This window comes from Myotis yumanensis, unplaced genomic scaffold (assembly GCF_028538775.1).
Source record: "Myotis yumanensis isolate MYYU_CA2020_CCGP unplaced genomic scaffold, mMyoYum1.0.hap1 SCAF_3, whole genome shotgun sequence".
Lineage (NCBI taxonomy): Eukaryota > Metazoa > Chordata > Mammalia > Chiroptera > Vespertilionidae > Myotis > Myotis yumanensis.
Window position 1 is genome coordinate 194,704,232 of NW_027223754.1, and position 22,924 is coordinate 194,727,155.

The 22,924-nt window shown below is 40.5% G+C and overlaps 1 protein-coding gene across 7 annotated transcripts in view; it reads right to left on the bottom strand.

The window, feature by feature from the left end:
* The window catches only part of FGD6 (FYVE, RhoGEF and PH domain containing 6), a 125,206-nt gene that overhangs the window by 10,728 nt on the left and 91,554 nt on the right, over positions 1-22,924 (bottom strand). For 2 of the 7 annotated variants that reach the window (XR_011470852.1, XR_011470851.1), the window contains exons 10-17: positions 18,017-18,067; positions 12,753-12,811; positions 12,601-12,672; positions 11,833-11,901; positions 11,203-11,286; positions 9,137-9,216; positions 1,514-1,616; positions 881-1,023 (exon numbers count right to left, since the gene is read on the bottom strand). Coding sequence is in view for 5 of the 7 variants with exons in the window: in XM_070410838.1 (XP_070266939.1) it covers positions 881-1,027; positions 1,514-1,616; positions 9,137-9,216; positions 11,203-11,286; positions 11,833-11,901; positions 12,601-12,672; positions 12,753-12,811; positions 18,017-18,067 (665 nt within the window). In the remaining 2 variants the exon portion in view is untranslated. Of the gene's footprint in view, positions 1-880; positions 1,028-1,513; positions 1,617-2,201; positions 2,232-8,282; positions 8,843-9,136; positions 9,217-11,202; positions 11,287-11,832; positions 11,902-12,600; positions 12,673-12,752; positions 12,812-18,016; positions 18,068-22,924 lie in introns of those variants that run through there. The other 5 variants (XM_070410838.1, XM_070410840.1, XM_070410842.1 and 2 more) reach the window with 4 other exon arrangements.

Sequence of the window (22,924 nt, forward strand, 5' to 3'; positions counted from 1 at the left end):
ATGTCATTGTTACTGTGCTCAGTTTACTAATGAGGTCATGAAGACTTAGAAACATCACTCGTGATAATTTCAACGCTGAAAGTTCCCCCTATAAATTCAGCAGGTCCTTGAATAATGTCATTTCATTATAACATTTATGTGACCACACAGGAACTTAATTCTGGCTTATATCATTTAGCTTCCAGTAAAACTGGTCTCATTGTTAAGTCCTTGCACTTACTGGTAAAGTCACAGAACCTATCAAGATGTTAAGTGAGGACTTACTATAATTAGTATCCAGATAAATGTAGTTTAAGTAATTATCTGTAAAGTAGAGGCCTGGTGCATGGATTCGTGCACAGGTGGGGTCCCTCGGCCTGGCCTGGCCTACAAGGATCGGGTTCGGGCTGAAACCGGCTCTCTGACATCCCCTGAGGGGTCCCAGATTGCGAGAGGGCGGTTCTCAGGTGATGCACCCTTGAATCGGGCTCCCTCCTCTCTGGTTCTGGGTGCTTCACCTGAAAACCACAGCTGCCAAGTCACTGCAGCTTGGCAGCTCCTGCGTTGAGTGTCTGCCCCCTGGTGGTCATTGTTTGTCATAGCTACCGGTCGATGACACACACATACACACATACATGTGAGGGTCTATTTAATTGTGAATTTGTAAGTTTTTTAAAAATGAAAATTGTCTACTACTGACATTCTAAAGTAACCTTGAGGTAGGAGGGAGTAAGTTCCCTAACAAGATTGCCCCATGCCTAAATATTGAGAAAATACCACCTGTGATTCAGTATATTTTTTTCTCTCCTACAATGGTTTACAAGGGGACATATGCTTCCTCACTATATACAGCCTGGAGCTATTAAAAATCACACTGGAGATGGGTGTTATCCTCTCCCACCTTTCCGCAGGCCCGGCAGTGATGTCGTCTCCAGGTCAGAGTAAATTCACTTGTGCAGATCATACACATTGTGGCTCTGGTATCAGGAATCCAGATAGGAGCCTTTGATCCAAGGGGACAAACTTCCTCTTTATTTTCTGAGTCTGCCTGTGGAAGAATGACGCCTGATTATCTCACTCATGTGGACTACTACAGAATCGAGCCTTGTCTTTAGTAGTGGCAATCACAATGCTGATGGTATCAATTAGGGACATGGGATGAAATATGAGCTATCATATTTTTCATTTTCTCAGGGTATTAAGATTAGCTACATTCTAACAATCCTCTAATGCAAAATTAATTTTAAAACATGCCTGTGGTAGTGTGATGACAGCTGATTAGTTCCCTTAAACTATGCTGTTTTTTTCTAAATTTTATACAATGAGGTTTTATAACTAGAAAAAAATATGACTATGCTACATGCTATAGACTTGCAGTGAGACATTAACAGGATAAAATTTTAGCTCTGAAATCACACACACACCTCCAATCCTTCTGTGAAACACATGTTGCCTTTCTAAACCCCTGGGAACAGTTTTTTTAAGATAAAAAGTAAAATGCATTAAAAAAAGGAGGAGGAGGAAAAGACAATACCTCATCAAGACTCCTACTAGGGCAGAATGTGATTCTTTTCTTGGCATACTCTTCTATTGACCTGGAAATCGCTTCTAGCCATTCATCCCTTTCTGTGGCAGAACTGTTGGGGGCAAAAGAAGGTTCCATCAACCAGATGTCAGCTTTTATCCTTTGCCTTTTTCATACTTCTTTTCCTTCTCCCATGGCAACAGATTCCACCATCCTCAACAATGTTGGTCACAGGCAGCAACTCAGAGGTTTGTGTGCACAAATAAGCAGAGCAGGCATGAGAACACAGGGCATTTGAGCAAACACAATGCTGTCTTCCTTTCCAAGAGTACTGCTTTATACTGAATGGCTTTTGAAGTCTCCTAACTTTGGAAGTATTTTTTGTTTGGCTTATAGGCTAGTCACACAATTCAGAATTGTGATGATTATTTATATAACCAAGAAGTTTCCTCAGGTCTAATACTAGAATTTAAAAACATTCCAAGGAATCAAGTTTCAAACTCAAATTTATACCATAGAATACTCATATTTTCAGTTTAGTAACTACTACTAAAGTTTTCTAGGAAGGGCAGTGGGTTAAGGAAACATATTTTTGTTATCATAAACAGATATTTAAGGAGTGATGAATAAGGGAAATAGCTTGTCATTGTTAGGGCGCCTCTACCTGTATTCAGCTCATCATGTTTCCTGTTCCTACCTTCAGTTCATCTGGAGCTATGATTCAGTTCTAGATAGAAATGGGCCAAATAGGGGGAAAGCCTATTCAGAAAAAGGCATTCTTGTTTTGCTTCTGTACCCCTCATTCCCCCAAATGATGGTAATTTCAGATTATTACTGGTATCAGCACATTTTATTTTGCATACCCAAGAGTGAGAGGCATACTTTCAGGTGTGTGTGTGTGAAGAGGCAATAAGAGAATTTAATAAGTTTAAAACTCTATCATAGTAAAATAAAATCCATCATAATAATGGGAATGTGAGTGGGTAAGACAGTGTGTATTTTTCTTAGAGAGGCATACTAAATAATATAGGAGTAAAATGACTTGACATCTACAATTTGTTTTAAAATACTTTAGAAAATAGGAAAATATGTGGCAGAATCTTCTTGGGTAATTTTTGGGTCTTGGTGATGAATATGCAGTTTCATTATATTGTTCACTCTAATTTTAAGTATATTTCAACTTTTACTCAAAATACTTTATTAATAAAAGTTTGTATAGCCCTAACCGGTTTGGCTCAGTGGATAGAGCGTCAGCCTGCGGACTCAAGGGTCTCAGGTTCGATTCCGGTGAAGGGCATGTACCTTGGTTGCGGGCACATCCCCAGTAGGAGGTGTGCAGGAGGCAGCTGATTGATGTTTCTCTCTCATCGATGTTTCAAACTCTCTATCTCTCTCCCTTCCTCTCTGTAAAAAAAAAAAAAAAAATCAATAAAATATATATATTTTTTAAAAGTTTGTATAAAAAGTAGAAGAAAGTTATGTGTCACACTGAGTAAGACATTGAAAACCTGTGTATGGTTATGGTCTTTGAATTCTTAAATTATATTTAAAAAAATAAAAAGTCTATAAAAATAAGAGTACAAATAGGCATATCATATTTTGTTGTATTTCAATGAACTCAGAGCAGGTCAAGGACATACCAAAAAACCACTAGTCTTCCCCACAATAATCATTCTTAGAAATGTACCTTCTTACTAAATAACTTCAGTGCCATTTATAATTTGCATTCATATGGCTATTAAAAGGTAAAAATCCAATTACAAATAAAAATTTTAAATTAGTAAGTTTCTCAAATTTTTATTATATAACAATAACAAAATAAAATAGAAACCACCCCATCTCTCCAAACAAACAAACAAACAAAAACACCTGCCTTTGCACTAGCTGGTTTGGCTCAGTGGATAGAACATCGGCCTGCGGACTGAAGGGTCCCGGGTTCAATTCTGGTCTAGGGCACATGCCCAGGTTGCAGGCTTGATCCCCAGTAGGGTGCATGCAGGAGGCAGCAGATCAATGATTCTCATCATTGATGTTTCTCTCTCTCTCTCTCTCTCTCTCTCTCTAAAAATAAAAAAACACACACAAACAAAAAACTGCCTCAGTTACCTCTACTATTCTACAACTAGCTGACATTTATTTAAGTTACTACATGTCAGTCAACTGTGTTAAATGCTTTGCAAATGTCATCATATCTTTTCCTCAAAGCTACCCCATGAAATATATATTGGGTCTTTTTTTTTTTTAATATATATTTTATTGACTTTCCACAGAGAGGAAGGGAGAGGGATAGAGAGTCAGAAACATTGATGAGAGAGAAACATCGATCAGCTGCCTCCTGCACACCCCCCACTGGGGATGTGCCCACAACCAAGGCACATGCCCTTGACCGGAATCGAACCTGGGACCCCTCAGTCCGCAGGCTGACGCTCTATCCACTGAGCCAAACCGGTTCGGCGAAAAATATATTGGGTCTTACCCATACCCTCATCCCAACATCACCACTCACCATCACCATTTACAGATAAGGAATCTGAGGATTCAAAATGTTAGATAATTTGCTTTAGATAACAGACTATACTAAATAGGTTGGTATCAGACCAAGTGTGACTAAGGGTTGAACCCTTCACCACAATGTCATCTCTGGCCTCTATTCGTGTTCTCTAAAGAACTATACTATAAAAACATACGCTCAGGCTTCCAAGCAAACTTTCCCTCCCCACTGTTTCACTGGAAGAGGTAACAGAAAGCAGAGAGGCAGATGGCTAATTTGAGAATTGCCGTCTGATTTTTCTGGAGCTCTGAGAGCATGTGGAATGTGATTTGACTGTAAATCGTATCACATATGCTGTCCTCTCTGGTGTGGGTTTCTGCCAGAACAATGTTTACCAGCTCTTGATAACACATTTCTCATAGACCACACACATTTGCTGCAGCACTAAGTGCAGACATTCTAGCTCTCCTTTCGCAACATGGTTAGCAAAAGAATCAGCATTTTCCTCGGATCAAAAACAGTTAAATTTGGTACTGGAATGGGCACATTACCAGAAAGCAAATTTATATTTAATAAGTACAATTTTCCCATTGATTGAGATGAAGTTCCAAGGGGAAAAACGCTCCAATAGAAGGGTTTGCTGATGAGTTAGGCCTTGTTACACCATTTATTACTTGTGGTAACTAGACATGCTACTCTAAGGTCCAAAGGCCATATTGCTTCAATTGAATTCATCTGAATAACATTTACTGGAAACTTACTAAGCGTCAGCTACTAGGCCATAAACTGAGTACAAGAATATACCTCACTTATAAGGGCTTCCATGTAATTGAGGTGAGACACAGAATCAAATAATTACTATATGATATAATAAATGCAAGGTAGATAAAGAACACAGAAGTAGTAAATTACTTTCTTTTTTTAAAAAATATATCTTATTGATTTTTTATAGAGAGGAAGGGAGAGGGATAGAGAGTTAGAAACATCGATCAGCTGCCTCCTGCACACCCCCTACTGGGGATGTGCCCACAACCAAGGTACATGCCCTTGATTGGAATCGAACCTGGGACCCTTGAGTCCGCAGGCTGACGCTCTATCCACTGAGTCAAACCAGTCAGGGCTAAATTACTTTCTGTAGGGAAGACTTTGCAGAGGTGATGACTAAGATAGGCTGGGAAGAATTCTAGGAGTTTGACAAGGAACTCTTTAGTCTCTCTGTGCACCTTCATTCGGTCTCCTGGCTTTGGTTCTCATCTCTAAGTTGATGATTCCCAAATATATGTATCTAGTCCAGCTTCCTTCTGACATTCAGATACTTACATAAACTGTCTCCTTGATAGCTCCATTTCGATGATTCATAGGCACCTCACATTCAATGTGTACATCTGAAACTAAATTCCTGATCTCTCCCCCAAAGCTGCTCCTCTCTGTATTCCCTGACACAGTGAACGGCACCACTGCCCAATACAATGGACAATCTGGAGCTCATGCTCACTCTCTTTCTCATCCTTTATGTCCAATTAGCCATCTCCTTTAGTTCCCCTCACAAGCCATTCTCCACACAGCAACCAGACACTCCTTTTAAAATGCCAGTCTGATCACATCATTCCTTTATATAAACCTTTCAGTGGCTTCCTGTGGCTCTTAGGCTAAAGACCCAAGTCCACAAGATGGTTCTGTGAAACCTCCCTCCCTCTCCAGGCTTATCTTGGGTCTCTCTCATTCTCTATGTTCACGCCACACTGGCCTTTCAGTTCTCTGAATATGCCACGCTCCTTTCCACCTTAGTACGCACTGTTCCTAATGACCGGGAGCCTCTTCCTTTCCTCTTGGCCTAGCTATCCAGCTCCTATTTATCCTTCAGAATGAAATAGACACAGCAGGTCTTTAGGGAAGCTAACCCTGACTGCTCATTCTCTGCCAAATCTAGTTCAAGGTCCCTTGTTTTACAGCCTCATATCTCCTGGTAGTCTTCCTGTGTACTACTTAATCACAATAATTACTGATTGTGTTAATATTTGTGAGTCTTCCCTAATGGACTATAAGCTTCAGGAGAGAAGGGCCATTTTAATTCTCCACTGTATCCTCAATGCTTGGCTCAAGGCAGAGACTCATATGATTTATTGAACAAAGTGATGAGTTTCAGGAGGAGGCAGCCTTTGCAAGGCAGAAGGATGTGAAGTAGGCTGGTGTGCATGGGGAACCATAAGCAGATCCATGCTGATGAGCATGCCAGGCTTTCATGGGGGTGGGTATAGGAAGGATGAATGAGATTAGGCTGGTGAGGAAGACAAGAACCAGATCACAAGAGACCTTCTTAATCCCTTTTTACATGTTATACAGTACCTGCCTCATTGTGGTTGTGGTATTCAGAAGGAGAGCATGGCATTCACTATGTGTTAGTTTCCCTTCCCCCATGCCACCTTAATCCTATCTTGGAGACATATTTTTCACCATTGTCAAGAACTTCCCACTTTTATCATTTTTCCTGCATATCCCACATTCAATCCATTAGCAATCCTATTGGCTATACCTGCTTCTGACCAATTCTTACCACTCTAGTCCAAGACACTGTCATCTATAGCCTCTTATCTGGTCTTCCAACTTCTACTCTAGTCTCCAGTGGTCTATCCTCTACAAAGTGGCCAGTGTGCTCTTTTAAAAATGTAAATTAAACCAGATCAATTTTTAGCTTAAAACCCTCCGATGGTTTTTCATCATATTGAAAAAATCCAATGCCCTTCCTAAAGTCTAGGAGGCCAATCTGGGAAAACATGGACATTCAGATATTTACTGATAGAAAACCGAAGAAAGATTTACCATCATTTCCTGAACTGTTTAATCTTTAATAAAATAGAATTCTGTTTTTACCAAAGCATATTTTTATTATAAAACTTAAGCACAATTAAAATTTTGAGTTTCCTATGGGCATTTCCTCTTTGGATTTTTGAAAATTACTTTCTTGATTTTAAGAACCAAGCTTAAGTATTTGCAAGGAGTCTGATATACTGGGACTTGATGTTCTTTGCACTTTTGCTCAAACTCAAAAAAAAGGAGGGAAGGAGGGAGGGAGGGAGGGAGGGAGGGAGGAGAAGGAGGAAGGAAGGAAGGAAGAAGGAAAGGAAGGGAGGGAGGGAGGGAGGGAGGGAGGAGAAGGAGGAAGGAAGGAAGGAAGAAGAAAAGGAAGGAAGGGAGGGAGGGAGGGAGGGAGGGAGGAGAAGGAGGAAGGAAGGAAGGAAGAAGGAAAGGAAGGAAGGAAGGTTGGTTGGTTAGAGGGAAGAAGGGTGGGGGGGGGGGGGGGAGAGAAGGCCACAGCGCAGGCTGAAACTGGGAAGCATCTGACAAATTCTGAAAACAGGTATTTAACTTCTCCTGTCATCCTGAGATCTGGTGTCTGGCAGCAGTGGCCATTCCCTTTCAGAAAAGTGACATGACTTAGGGAGCTAGCTGCTCTTGTGCTCCTCTGATTTTGGTCTGAGTCCTTGACATGTGGACATAGGCAATATTACTATGGTTAAAAGCATAAATTTAGTGTCAGATACACCTAGGTTCAAATTTTAGTCCACTGCTTACTAGTTATGTAAACTTGGACATGTTTTCAGGCTCCATTTTCCTTATATGGAAGGTCAAGACAATACAAACTCCACTAGTTATCATAGAAATTAAAAGAGAAAATAAATATAAAACCTTTACAACCATGCCTAATGCAGAAAAACAAATGGTTCCAGTTACGACTCAAGGTGCTACTGAGACCCTAACTGATTTCAGTGATTTGGACACAGCTGTGAGCAGGCTGCCTGGGTCCAAATCCTGGCCCCGATAACCTGATAGCTGGGTGGCTTTTCTCACCATTAGAGGGGTGTAATTGTCATCACTTACCTTGAAGTTTGTTGTGAAGATTTAATGAATTAATGCACAGAAAGTGCTTAGGATAGTGCCTGGTACAGTGTAAATGCTACTAAAGTATTTGCTACCACTTTTATTACATCAAAGGTTGGTCTGAGAGCCGCCCAGACTCACTGTCCAGATCCAGCAGTAGAGCACACTGTGGCTGCTATCTCTCCCTTCACCTGTCAAATCCTGCCAAACACCCACTTCTGCCACTTGGCCAATAACTCAACAATGTGTATTTATGTTTATACAGCTTCAGGTTTTCTTTAGGACTTTATTTACATATGGTATTACAGCTTTACTTATACATAAGCACCAAAGGTTCCAGTTAAGGCAATGTGGTATCATAAATAACAACAGATTTAAAAGCAAAAAACTTCTATTTGTATTGTGACTTTGCCAGTTTTGTATCCTTAAGATAGAAACTCAACTTTGTAACTTAGTCTTCCTCATCTTTAGTGAGATGACACCTATCTCATAGATTTATGTCCTTTCAATGTTAGGTGAAAACTTCTAGTAAAAGATTCAAAGCACTAGATGTTTTTATTAATTTATTTATTTTTACTTTATTTTTATTGTTGACGCTATTACAGATGTCCTCATTTCCTCCGCCTTTGCCCACCTCCCTACTGCATTTGACCCCTCCTTCCTTCTGGCCATCTACACACTGTGGTCTGTGTCTATGGGTTATGCATATATATATTTTTGGCTAATCCCTTCACCTTGTTTGTTTTTAAAAATGTGTTGAAATATTCACTTTAAAAAATGATCAGCAGCCGAACCGGTTTGGCTCAGTGGATAGAGCGTTGGCCTGCGGACTCAAGGGTCCCGGGTTCGATTCCGGTCAAGGGCATGTGCCTTGGTTGCGGGCACATCCCCGGTGGGGGGCGTGCAGGAGGCAGCTGATCGATCTCTCTCGTTGATGTTTCTGACTCTCTGTCCCTCTTCCTTCTTCTCTGTAAAAAATCAATAAAATATATTTAAAAAAAAAAATGATCAGCAAAGCATTTTTCAACATTAATATTCTACTCAGAGGAACATTTTTATCTGTGTGCTTCTAGCACTTCGTTACATTCATTCACTCTCAGATATTTTATCTACATGGTAAACCACGAGATACCTGCATGGTATTCAGGAAGAAAAGAAGGGGGAAAAGATAAGTCCAGTAGTTAACTTAAATGTAAAAAAAGGCTGGAGATGGCTGACCCTATAATACTGGCAAATGCTCATCTATGAGTTTTTAAACTTACCTGGCTGAGAGAATGAAGGAACGTTCTACACTCTCAATCTGTAGTTCATTCTGATACGCTTCTTGGGTAGGTTTTTTTACCTGGAAGAAAGCAAAACAATTTGAGCAAACTCATCTTATTGAAAAATCTCATCTTTGAAGCACAGTTAAAATTGCCCAGTGACCCAGATGCTGACATCCACCACCAACCTTCGTTTATTTCCAGCTTTATCTATCACTGCTTTCTCTCACGTACTCTCTGCTACAGATGAATTTATTTTTCTTTTTTTAAAATATATTTTTATTGATTTCAGAGAGGAAGGGAGAGGGAGAGAGAGAGAGAGAGAAACATCAATGATGAGAAAGAATCACTGCCTCCTGCTCACCCCACACTGGGGATTGAGCCCGCAAGCAAGGCACGTGCCCCGACTGGGCAGAAGCCCAACTAGTGTGGCTCAGTGGTTGAGCATTGACCTATTAACCAAGAGGTCATGGTTCAATTCCTGATTGGGACACATGCCCAGGTTGCAGGCTCAATTCCCAGTGTGGGGCCTGTAGGAGGCAACCGATCAGTGATTCTCTCCCATCATTGATGTTTCTATCTCTCTCTCCTTCTCCCTTCCTCTCTGAAATCAATAAAAATATATTTTTTAAAAAAAGAAAACTGCCCTGACCGGTTTGGCTCAGTGGATAGAGCGTCGGCCTACGGACTCAAGGGTCCCAGGTTCGATTCCAGTCAAGGGCATATACCTTGGTTGCGGGCACATCCCCAGTGGGGGGTATGCAGGAGGCAGCTGATCGATGTTTCTCTCTCATCGATGTTTCTAGCTCTCTATCCCTCTCCCTTCCTCTCTGTAAAAAAAAATAAAATAAAATAAAAAATCAATAAATAAAAAAAAGAAAACTAAAAATGGAACTCCCATTTGATCCGGTGATCCCACTTCCAGGAATATATCCCAAGAAACTAGAAACACCAACCAGAAAAGATATATGCACCCCTATGTTCATAGCAGCACAATTTACAATAGCTAAGATCTGGAAACAGCCTAAGTGCCCATCAGCAGATGATTAAAAAACTGTGATAAATCTACACAATGGAATACTGTGCTGCTGCAAAAAGGAAGGAACATCTACCATTTGCAACAGCATGGATGGACCTGGAGAGCATTATGCTAAGTGAAATAAGTCAGTTGGAAAAAGATAAATATCACATGGTTTCACTCATTTGTGGAACATAATGAACAATATAAACTGATGAACAAAAACAGAGACAGAGAATCATCAATCAGACCATCAAACCTCAGAGGGAAGGCAGGGGAGGGTGTGGGAAAGGGAGGGAGATCAACCAGAGAACTCTGTATGCATGCATATAAGCATAACCAATGGACACACAGACACTAGAGGGGTGAGGGCATGAGCGGAGGGCGGGCGGGGGGAACAATGGGGGGATAAAGACACATATATAATACCTTAATAAATAAAAAAATATATTTAAATAAAATTAAAATAAATACCTATGTACACAAAGGCCCAACTTTCCCACCTTTAGGCCTTTGCTCACACTATTCCCTCTACCTGGAATGCCTTTCCCCACATCTTAGCATGGCCAAATGTGACCTATTCTTGGTTCTTCCTCCAAAAAACTTCCCCAATTCTCCCTCTTTCCTAGCTGCCATCAATACCTCCACCATGTCCCACCAAATGCTTCACTCCGAACCAAAAACTTTAACTGTGCCTTTACAGGATATTAATCACTGTCTATTTTATAAGCATTTATGCATAGTGTATTATCCTCCCTACTAGTTGCTAAGCTCCTGGGGAGACTGGCAGAGGGGCAGAGACAAAAAGAATCATGCTTCCACTTATCTTTATATTTTCCACCAAATCTATTGCCATGTTGTCTATAGCCACTCTCAAGAAATATGTAATGAATAGATTAATGTATGAGTGAACAAATGATGATATGAATGATTAAATGAATACATGGACAGTAATACATGGAGAAGAAAAAGTTAAAGATAATTATCTTAGGGAATTTTCTCTAAATATATTTAGGTTAAAACAAAAACTTCCCACAGATGCACAGACCTTCATTCCAGCCAATGAGAGCATGTTGTTCAGTTTATACATCCCAGACTGTACTGGTGTTGTATACAATAGGGCATCATTAAACTGAAAGTAGAAACATTTCATAGGATGAAGTAAAAGAACAAATTTCATCTACAAAGTTATTGATAAGACACAGAAATAAAGGAAAAAACATTACTTCTTTATTAGCTCTTTAAAAGCTAATATTATTACTTCTTTAAAAGCTCTCTGCATAAATACTAACGTTCTGCTTACAGAAACTAAAACCACCCAGAATGTTCTATTAAAATATTATTAAAAAGGCAATTGTGAAAAAATGTGCTTTCTTTCCAAGTTCTGTAGACAGATTTAATGGTTTCTGAATGCTAAATCCCACTAAGGCATTATAATCTGCCTAAATAATCGATTGAATCAATTTTTCCAAATTAAAAACGAAATAAACTAAATTCAAAAAGAAAATAATTTTCTGGTTATGCATCTTTGTTTCCTATACTTGAAATGCAAAGGAGCATACAATCAGTCACAGATCTCACTAAAACTGCTATTTGAATGTGCTAATGTACAAATGTCTCCTTTGATTAAGCAATTATGCCTGCCTGGGGACCATCAGGAACACACACAGCCACTTACCAGGAAGAACACTCGGGGCTGCATGTCTTTCCGAGACAGCTTCATCAGAGTTCCTTCTTTGAGAAAAACCTGATTTATCCAAACAAACACCCATTTAGTCCTACCATCATAACACAACAATATACATATAATTTCCTTTTCAACTTTGTTTCCCCAGATTTTTTTCTCTGGGAGCTGGGCGGACATTATTTTCCTTGTGACTTTTTAAAGTTGTGGTTTCTTTCTAAACCCTCTAAGTCATTTAGGAATTGGACAAGGCTGCAGTTTTATAAATCCAATATTGGCCCCAGGGGTACTATGTGGTCTGAAATGTAATTGACCCAGTGTGTACTTTATCCCAAGGCATAGCCAACATCCTGACAATTGCATTTTGTAATTTCCCTGAATTCATTCCCTAGGCCATTTTTGTGCTCTATTAGCAGCAACAAAATACCAATTTTCTCCTTCCCCTCATAATCCTCTCTGACATGAAAGATTTTAATGAAATTGTCTTTAAAGTTGTATGAGGTCAGCTAGTATTACACAATAAAATGATCCTATTCAATCAGAGACTCTGTGGGTCCCTTGCCATTTTCCTAATTGAATCGGACTTAAGTGACTTAAGTCATGAATGTTTAGATGGGTAGAATGAACTTAGTTGACCCAAACTGGGTCAATGAAGAGTAACAATAACAAATAATCTATTTTCATAACTGAAATGAAAAGTAGTTACAAACTGTGCCTAAAAGCATTAGATTAAATTTGCGTAAGATAGTCTTAAACACTCACCCGTCCAGGCTGCACAATTTCATGGTGTCCATTTAAGCTGTACTGAATTTGCATAAGTTTTTGGAAGTTGTCCTACAGAAAGAGAACGCAGAGCATATGAAGGCCTGGCTCCCAGGTTCAATAGTACACAGCCACTGAAATCAGATACTTACTCCTTGCTTCATGGTGTCATTGGCGTGGTTGGCTACTTCTATAACAACAGCAAGGGCATCTAAAATATATAGGAACAGAGGGGCATTTGGTCATTACCAATGAATTGCAACATGAAGCAATTCCAGGCAACAAGATGGCTAGTTTACAGCAACCAACTGCTACAGGATCTTGGATAACTGAGAATAGGCAAAAGTATGGATGATGAGGGCATGGAACAGGCAAAATAGAGAACTTGAGAGGAAAAAAATGAACCAGAGAGTCTGAAGCAGTGGTTCTCAACCTGTGGGTCGCGACCCCTTTGGGGATCGAATGACCCTTTCACAGGGGTCGCCTAAGACCACCAGAAAACACATATATAATTACATATTGTTTTTGTGATTAATTACTATGCTTTAATTATGTTCAATTTGTAACAATGAAATTTGGGGTCACCACAACATGAGGAACTGTACTAAAGGGTCACGGCATTAGGAAGGTTGAGAACCACTGGTCTAAAGAGACAATGTTATACCGCCCTAGCTGGTTTGGTTCAGTGGATAGAGTGATGGCCTGCAGAGTGAAGGGTCCCGGGTTCAATTCCGGTCAAGGCACATTCCTAGGTTGCAGGCTCAGTCCCCAGTAGGGGGCGTGCAGGAGGTAGCCGATCAATGTTTCTCTCTCATCATTGCTGTTTCTATCTCTCCCTTTCTCTCTGAAATCAATAAAAATATTTTTTGTAAAAAGACAGACATGATATACCATGTGTATTAATGTATGAATGTCAGTGTTGTTTTGTGCTGAAACTTGATTATCCTCTTGAAGTTTACAAGGATACAGATAGGAAGGATTTCACCTGGAAGCTAAGGACCATTCCAGTGTAGACTGCCTTGGGAGATGAGGGATCCTGGGACAGGAAACCAGAAAGCAATTATGTAAGAGGGTCAGGGCTCAGCTCCCTTCTTTTTTCTTTTTTTAATATATTTTTATTGATTTCAGAGAGGGAGGGAGGGAGAGAGAGAGAGACAGAGAGAGAGAGAGAGAGAGTGAGAGAGAGAGAGAGAGAGAGAGAGAGAAACCATCAATCATGAGAGAGAATCATTCATTGGCTGCCTCCTACATGCCCCCTACTGGGGATCAAGCCTGCAACCCGGCCATGTGCCCTTGACTGAATCGAACCCGGGACCCTTCAGTCCGCAGGCCAATGTTTTATCCACTGAACCAAACCGGCTAGGGCTCAGTTGCCTTCTCTTAGTCTGATCCCAAGAGGGGAAAATGTCACATGCAAGCATACTAGACTTTAGGAAATTGCATGCATTACTTTGTTACTTAGCTTAATTTGTATTTCATTCTTTTTATTAACCCCTTGCCATTAGCAAAGTGACTTTGACTGCTCCAGTCTTATCAGTTTTGCAACTAGCTATAAAAAGAAGTCTGAACTTTATCTCCTTTGGGGCTACAGTTGTTCTCAACCCAAGACAGTAGTGTTCCCCATGGGACATCTGGACATGTGTAAGGACAATTTTTGGTTGTCACATGACTGGGAAGGTCCTCTAGCCTTTAGTGGGTAGGAGCCAGGGATGCTAAACATTCTGTACTCCTAATTAGAAACCCACACAAAGGTTATTCCAGACAATGTAACAGTAGGACTCCCACTGAGAAAAACTGGTAGTGTTAAAAAGGGAATATGCCCTCCTGAGGCTGGTGTAGCGGGAACAGTAATCAACAACAAAAGGACAATTAAAAAAATACACAAAAGATCAATTATTGGAAAGGGGGTGAGGATTTTTGGTCCACTACTATAACCTACCAAGAGATTCTCTTTCTGGTATCAATCCTGGGAGTTCCTATAGTCTTTAAATACAAACTCATTACTATCACCATTATTAAAGGAAAGCAGTATTTCCCCCAGACCATAAATCATACTGTATTGCACCTGGCACTCATCACACCAGCTATTCAGGAGATGGTCCTGGGCACACCTCCTGCTTTCTGGCTGCTTGAAGGACAAGTGGGCAGGGAGAGAAGCTTTTGGATGAAAGGATAAAGCTGTTGTTGTCTGGTCACCTGAATTCCAAACTCTGCATTCTCTCACCCAGTCTGTAATTCTACTCCCCAGGTCATCCCTTTAAGAGGCCCTGGTGACTCTGTTACTTTAACTCCTCTGCCTGCCTTCCAAAGGTATATCTGTCGCATTTCCCCTCACCCTTGGCAACCTCATTTACAACTGCTCACCACTTTACTGCGGTGCATCTGGCCATACAGTGCACTTCATTATTCATTGCTTATTCTAATTCAGTTTTTGCTCAAGTGTGTAATTTTCCTTTAAACAAGCTCTTTAATCTCTGGCCCTGTATTTGTTTTATCTGTAGAATGGAGCTAATAATTCACTGTCTTTGAGGGCAGAGGCCCTGGAAGAGATGTTTTCTTGAGGCCCTATTTGTTAAGATCTGTTTAAAATTTTTATTTTCATGAGAGAGATTCTGATCTGGAATGCCCATCCTTGTTCTGCCTACCCAACTCCTCTCTGGCCCCACTTCTCTCTGCGCAGAGCTCTGCCTCTTCAACCTTCACACTTTTCTCCCTCTTTCAAAGGATTCTGTACTGTTTAGTGCATCCTAAATTTACAGCTATCTACTCTTTCTTTGTCTGCTGGGCAGGCTTTTTTCTTCAACTAGGTATGTTCACTGAATGCAAGACGCATGTCATATTTCCCACCCCAAACTTTTCCTTTAAAAAAAAAAAGCACCTTTAAAAGTATAACACTTGCAAATAGAAGATGTTAGAGAAGGAGAAGTAAAACAATGAAGAGAATGAATAAGAATCTCTACAAAATGGGTTAAAGACCTGTTTGGTTTTATAATTGGAAAATATAAAGGATAACACAGGAATATGATAAAAATTCATCAAAGTAATGGGATGGACATGGACTTGTTTAATGTGTTTCTGCCGATCAGAATGAGGGATATATCTATGACATTTGAAAGAAATGGGGATAAACAGAAAGAAACACCAGAAGTAACAGAAATAATCACGTGTGTGTTTGTGTGTAAGAGAGAAACACATACATACACACACTATGGATTATCCCATGAACATCAATGAGTCCATTGTACTGTAATGGACTACTCCACTTAAGTACCACTGGGCATGATGGGGTAAGGCTAATGCCCATCATTAAACAGTCTAGAACTACATGCTATTTTTGATGTTATCCCTGATTTGTGTAGTTTGGTCACCTCGTGAACTCACGATTTTAAATGCAGATTAACTGGTTCAACCCCTGCTTTGAAAGCAGTGGGCATCTAGAGAAGGAGAACTGACATCTGGCAAGGGTGACTCACACAGGATGGAGCTCCCTGACCCAGTATGCTGGGTGACTCTCAGGCGGCTGGCTCCCATGGCCAGCTCACCCTGGGCCACGCTTGTCCCTAAATTATCTATTATCCACATCCAGCTCCACTGTACCACTTTATCTAGTTCTATTTTAACCTGCCCAAAATAGTGTTTTGAAAAAAAGAAAAGGCTTCTTATAAATAAAACAGAGTCTTGTTATATTTTTAATTTCTCAGTCCAAATAAACATCCTATCTAATAATAGACAAACATGGTAATTGGCCATACCTTCGCTACGCTTCCCATTGGCTAATCAGCGCAATATGCAAATTAACCGCCAACAAAGATGGTGGCTAATTTGCATACTGTAGGCAGGGTGGGACAGCACAAGCCGCCAACGCGCCGCCATCCAGGGCAGGCCCGGCCCCGCCTTGCCGCCGGGGACCCAATTGGGCATGATGAAAGGATAAAGCTGTTGTTGTCTGGTCACCTGAATTCCAAACTCTGCATTCTCTCACCCAGTCTGTAATTCTACTCCCCAGGTCATGCCCAATTGGGTCCCCGGCGGCAAGGCAGGCGGGACCCAGAAGCCCCAGAAGCCAAGACAGATTATGAGGGTGAATCAAAAACAAAACCCACTTTAAATATAAAGACACATATAGATTAAAAGTAAATGAATTAAGCTGAAGCCTGTTTTGCTCAGTGGATAGAGCATTAGCCCAGGGACTGAAGGGTCCCAGGTTTGATTCCAGTCAAGGGCATGTACCTCAGTTGCTGGCTTGATCCCCAGTCCCTATCAAAGCATGTGCAGGAAGCAACCAATCAATGTGTCTCTCCCTTTCCCTTCACTCTCTCTAAAATTCAATGGAAAAATATCCTTGGGTGAAGATTAACAAAGACAAAGTCAATGGATTAAGTAACATTAAAGAGATTATAAGAAAAATATATTCCAAATTTTGTTAGTTGTATAATGGTTATGTTTAAATTATTAACACCTAAGAAACTGAGTGAAGGGTACATATAATATGCTGTAGTATTTTATAGTTTTTTTTACATGTATGAGATTATTTCAAATTAAAATATTATAAAAATTAAAAATTAATAAAATATTAATTGAAATGTATCTGCATTACATGAAAAATCTCCTAATTGCTTCTAGCATAATTTATTAAATTGTGCTAAAATTTACAAGGGTTCAATTAAAAAATATCTTAATTCTAAATGATATAATAGAAAATATATAATAGTGCAGTTATAAGCACCTACCTGAAAATAAAAATTTAAAGAAGTGAATTTAAAGAAGGGACTAGCCAAAGAAAATATATGCACAATCCATGGACACAGACAACAGTATGGTGATGGCCAGAGAGAAGTGGGGGGCAAGAGCTGGGTAGAGGGGGCAAAAGGGGGGAAATAGGAACATCCTATATAATAATAATAAAAGGCTAATAAGCACATTGACTGAACGACAGAATGACTGGTTGCTATGATGCGCACTGACCACCAGGGGGCAGATGCTCAATGCAGGAGCTGCCCCCTGGTGGTCAGTGCACTTCCATATGGGGAGTGCCACTCAGCCAGAAGCTGGCTCATGGCTGGCCAACGCAGTGGTGGTGGCAGGAGCCTCTCCCACCTCCGTGGCAGCACTAAGAATGTCCAACTAACGGTTTAGACCCGATCCCTTGGGGGCCTAAGCCTTTAGTCAGACATCCCCCGAGGGCTCCCTGGCTGCCAGAAGGATGTCTGACTGCAAGCTTAGGCCTGATCCCCCAGGCCTAAGTCGACAGGTGGACATCCCCTAAGGGGTCCTGGACTGTGAATGGGTGCAGGCCGGGCTGAGGGACCGCCCCCGAGTGCACAAATTTTTGTGCACCGGGCCTCTAGTAATATAAAAACTTCTACAATATATAAGACCACAAAAGTTTTTACCTTAAAAAAAAAAAAGTTTTTACCTTGAGTGTCTCTGTAATCTCCAGAGTCTTCTAAAAGATTTTTCAAATAATCTGGAAATGGGAAAAAATGATAGTATTTAGTGCAATAAAGCAGTAAGGGGAAAAACACTTGTCTTTTATATTAAATACTTCAGTCATTCTTGTTGGTTAAGACACATGCTCGTCCAATTTGTGCTAACTTTCTAAAGTGTGAAAGAATAAAGCCCTAAGAACAATTTGAAATCAGGACACAGAATGAGAGCGGAAAAGAGCCTCAGAGGTCACACCAGTCATTTCAGAGAGGAGGAACCAGGTTGCTGAGTACAGGGTCTCACCCAAGTCACACAACCTCTTTAAGCAGAGCCAGAACTGGAATCCAGGCCTCCTGATGCCCAGTTTAGATATTTCACACATGAAATACCTTAACCTCAAAATCAGATGTACGTCTAATACAAAATTCCACGCGTTAATAGATTGAATGCCTAAGGGACTCTTAGGTTTGTCCATCTAAGTCTAACAACGTCAGAACACCAGAAGAATGCAATACACTAGACCAGGGGCTCTCAAATGGGGGTGAATCTGTCTCCTAGGGGTCATTTGAAAATGTCTGGAGATATTTCTGATTGTTACACCTGGGGGAAGAGGGGTTACTGGCACCTATTAATGAGAGGCCCAGGGTGCTGCTAAACATCCTACAAAAGCACAGGGCAGCCCCACAACAAAGAATTATCTGACCCAAAAAGTCAACACGGCTGCAGTTGAGACAACTGATCTAGAGGAAAATGGTCTGTAAATGAGCAACATAGTTTATGGTGGTTCTTATAATATGGAAAGAAATTAAGGCAATAGGTTGTAGTTAATAAATCTTTAACAAAAAGGAATGTAACAGGATTTTGAGGTAATACTTTTTTGTCTGTTGATAAATGTTGGATGGCTTCTCCTTATCTATCAAATTAAAATAAATTCCATTCCCTGGAATTTAAAGTCCCCCACTACATGGTCCCTATTGACTTTCTGATTTTCTCTATTGCTACTGCCCAACACAGGCCCTTTATTCTTACCAAAGTTTGATTCTGCACAATTCCTTAAACGCTGCCCATGTGTTCTCTGGATCCATACTTTTTGTCTCTAATGTTCCCTTTTTCTGAATCCTTCCTCTGTCTCTGCATATAAAAATTCTCCTCATATTCTTCAAGGCTCATTTCAAATTCCTCTTCTCCTACTAAACTTTCCACTTAAAGGAAATATTCTCTCCCTTTGAATAATACATTACATGACAGTTACTCATTGTATGCCTTTAATCGTTTTTGTTTTCATTTGACTCAAAGGTCCATGTGGGCAGAACCCACATCTGATTCATCTTTCTATCTCTCATAGCACTTATCCAGGACTTTTGCACAAGGGACAATAAATGCTTAGAATTTTTTTAAATGATTTTTTTTCTCGGACAGAACTGTCTTAGTTTAGGTAAACAACAATAAAAGCTGAAACCAATACTAAGACAGTGGGAGTTGAGAAGATGAAAGGAGGAAAGGCATGTTAAGAAACTGAATGCATTTTTATCAGAATCAACCTCCATGAACTATATCATGGACTGTATCATATTTCATCCCAGGGTTTTATGAAATCATGCTGAAAGGCACAAAGGGAAACTTGGGTGCTAGTGCCAAGTTTCCAAATGTACTACATGACATAAACACACACACCCAAGTGTTGAAACTCTGTGCATCTTTAGATAGTGATCCAAGAACCTGTGTGAGTCTAGACATGCAGCACTGGCAGGAAGCCATGTGAGACACTGTGGATGACGACATTCTGTTTCCATGCACCGTGGTGTAGGTTCTATCCTGCCAGAGACCATCACTAGCAATTTAGATCTTAAAAGTAATCTGAACACAGAAGTTGGAAAGTATGCTTCTAATCAAATAAGAAAACCACAAAAATTAACAAAATACGCTGATTACACATTACACTTAGCTTTTCCTGGAAATGAAAATTAACTTCATCTCACTCTGACTCCACTCAGAATGAATTCCCTATTTAAGCCATGTTTGGTGAGTCTAAATAGTCAACTTCTCCATGAGAATGATAGGGTTGGGGAAAAACATTTAGTCTTCTTCTTAGATGTTCTCAACATCCCAGCTACCTCATTCATCAAAAGCAACAGTCCTTAAAGCCTCGAGGTCGCTGAAGAGTATGGAAAGGACAGCAGATTTACCTAAGTATCTGATTCAAGACAAGTTCCTATTGTGTCTTCAATGCTTGTTCTTTAATACAGAACTGAGACATTTCTCTAAACCAGTGTCAGCAAACTCATTAGTCAACAGAGCCAAATATCAACAGTACTTCTTCAAAATAGACTCGCCCAGGCCGAAAATCGATTTCTGCGCATGGGCCACGAAGTTTCAATTGCACTGTACACACGCCCGCACGTGGTATTTTGTGGAAGAGCCACACTCAAGGGGCCAAAGAGCCGCATATGGCTCGCGAGCCACCGTTTGCCGACCACGGCAAGAGAGCCGGCTGGAAGATGTATTAGGAAATCCTGACCTCAGAATCACTGTGCTGAGCCTGATACGCTCCTGAGCTGCATTTTCTCTCCTTGTACTCAAACTCAGCTGCCGTCCGCCAACCTGAACTTCAAGAACAGAGTGGAAACACAAATCAGCTGAAGAGAAAACCCACCACTAAGATGTTACAAAATCATGCTTTTAATCAAGGATGTAATGGGGTTAGGCTTACTCTCTTTGCCAATTTTTTAAAAAGCATCTTAAAATTCAATGTTCCAAGATTAAACTTTAAAAATTCAACTTTCCAATGTATCCATCCATCCATCTGTATTTTCAGGGCATCTTGTGGCAGTGCATCCTTGTGAGAACTTTCACCTTTTCAAGGAAGACGAGACCATGATCGCCCTCAGTGAAGAATCACTCGGTGCCTCAGCTGCAGAATTAGAACATGATTGATTGCCCTGAGTCAGACGGAAGGAGCACGGAAACCACCAGCTGCCCCCGTGACTGTTACAATCCAGGTGAAACCCAGGAAAGGAGGCCAGACAGACACACCTGTATTGGTCATAGGAAATTGTTTACTGAATACCATTTAGGACCTTGTACAGGAGTTTCCTTTTTAAAAAATGAGGAGAGCAGAGAAATCTATTCTATTTGCCATATTAGACTTGTATCAGTCTATGACACGTCCCTGCTTCTGCCAAACCAAACTAAGCATTTTTCAAAACTTTGCTAATAAAAATGCCTCAAATGCTACTGAGGTTAATTCTTTCAAAGAAAAAAAGGTTGGTGCAGCATGCATGGGCACCACAAAATCTACTTTCTGGCCACCAGATGGCATCATTGGTTAATAAAAGTTAAATAACCCCCATTATCGCCATGGGCAACCTCAAGGAACATGCAAGTTTCATTTTGTTCTCATTTCTGAGGACCCAACAAATACTGTATCTTGTTCCAGGTCTAAGTTTTCTCATATAAGTGCTCTTAGTAAGCCCTACCACCCCTGATTACACAGCCAATGAATAATTAACTTATAGCAGAAAGCTACTGAGTACAGTTAACCTTTCCTAAACATGAGTCATCTGTGGGAATCTGGGACTTTTTACTTCAACAATGCCCAGATTCCTGGACTGTGTGCTGTGAAATGGGAATGGCAGAGCACAGAGGAAATGAGCATACAGGACGGGTAACATTCCAAAGTCAGTTATTTTGAATTTGAGGACATGTCTTGCTTTGTATTATCCAGATTTCTTCTTTCCTCCCTAAATAATGTAATGATATCAGCAACACATACAGAATTATGGGATCCAAAGGTCCATTAAGTCTGGTCAATAAGCCTGTCTGCCAAAATCTCAAATTTTCAAAGAAGCAATAAAAAATTATCCTGACTTATGAAATAAAGTATCGATTAATTTAAATACCCCAAATAAGGATCAGTTGTCTAGCTGTAAGACATACCGCCATATTCAAAGCAGTGTGGTGAAGAGGTCAAGAGCCCTTGCTGGGAGCGAGAAGGCAGCTTCTTGTTCTCTTAATAGTCCAACCATGCCTAGCAGAGGCATGGGGCCTTGGCCAAGTTCTGCTCTGTAACATTTCCGTGTCAGTATCCTCATACACAAAATAAGGCTAGACCCGAGCAAAAAAATGTAATGATTCTCATTCTAAACAATCATGAAGCATATTAAAAAAAAAAAAAATTCTAAGATGCATTGCCCTGACCGGTGTGGCTCAGTTAGTTGGCATCATCATCCTATGGACCAAAAGGTCTTTTAATTACCGGTCAGGGCACATGCCCAGGTTGCAGGTTCGATCCCTGGTTGGGGCCCATATGGGAGGTAACCAATTGATGTTTCTCTCACACTGATGCTTCTCTCTCGCACTCTGTCCTCTCTCTCTAAAAATCAGTAAAAAACATTAAATATTTTAAAAACTTGGTTTTTTAAACAAACAAATAAATAAAAATAAAAGGTGCTCTGGTCCCCTGCTCTAATTCTCTTATTAGTTCGGTCCTGGTCCCTAATTTGTGGCCCACGGCTTCCTCTTATACATATATGATGCTTATATAAAGTTAGAAAGTGACTTTTCTGGGCTCTTAGGCTCACAGATTCATCGTTTGGAAAGCAGGTGATGCCTTTCTGTGAAAGAGAAAAGGCCACTTTTCCTGGGCTGATGCCACCCCTCACCCGGGCACCCAATATGGTGAACAGAGTGCAGGCTGGACTTGGACTTCAGCTGGGAGGGCAGCATAACCATCTGGTCGATCCTAGACTTTGATAAGCCTGGTCCTGAGGTGGCATGCCCAGAGGACTCCAGAACCACACCCAACTCCAGAACCACACCCAATTCCAGGCTCATCCTATGGAAAAATTCTGGAGTTCTTACATGGTACAGAATTTATCCTCGGTCCCTTTTTAGCAGG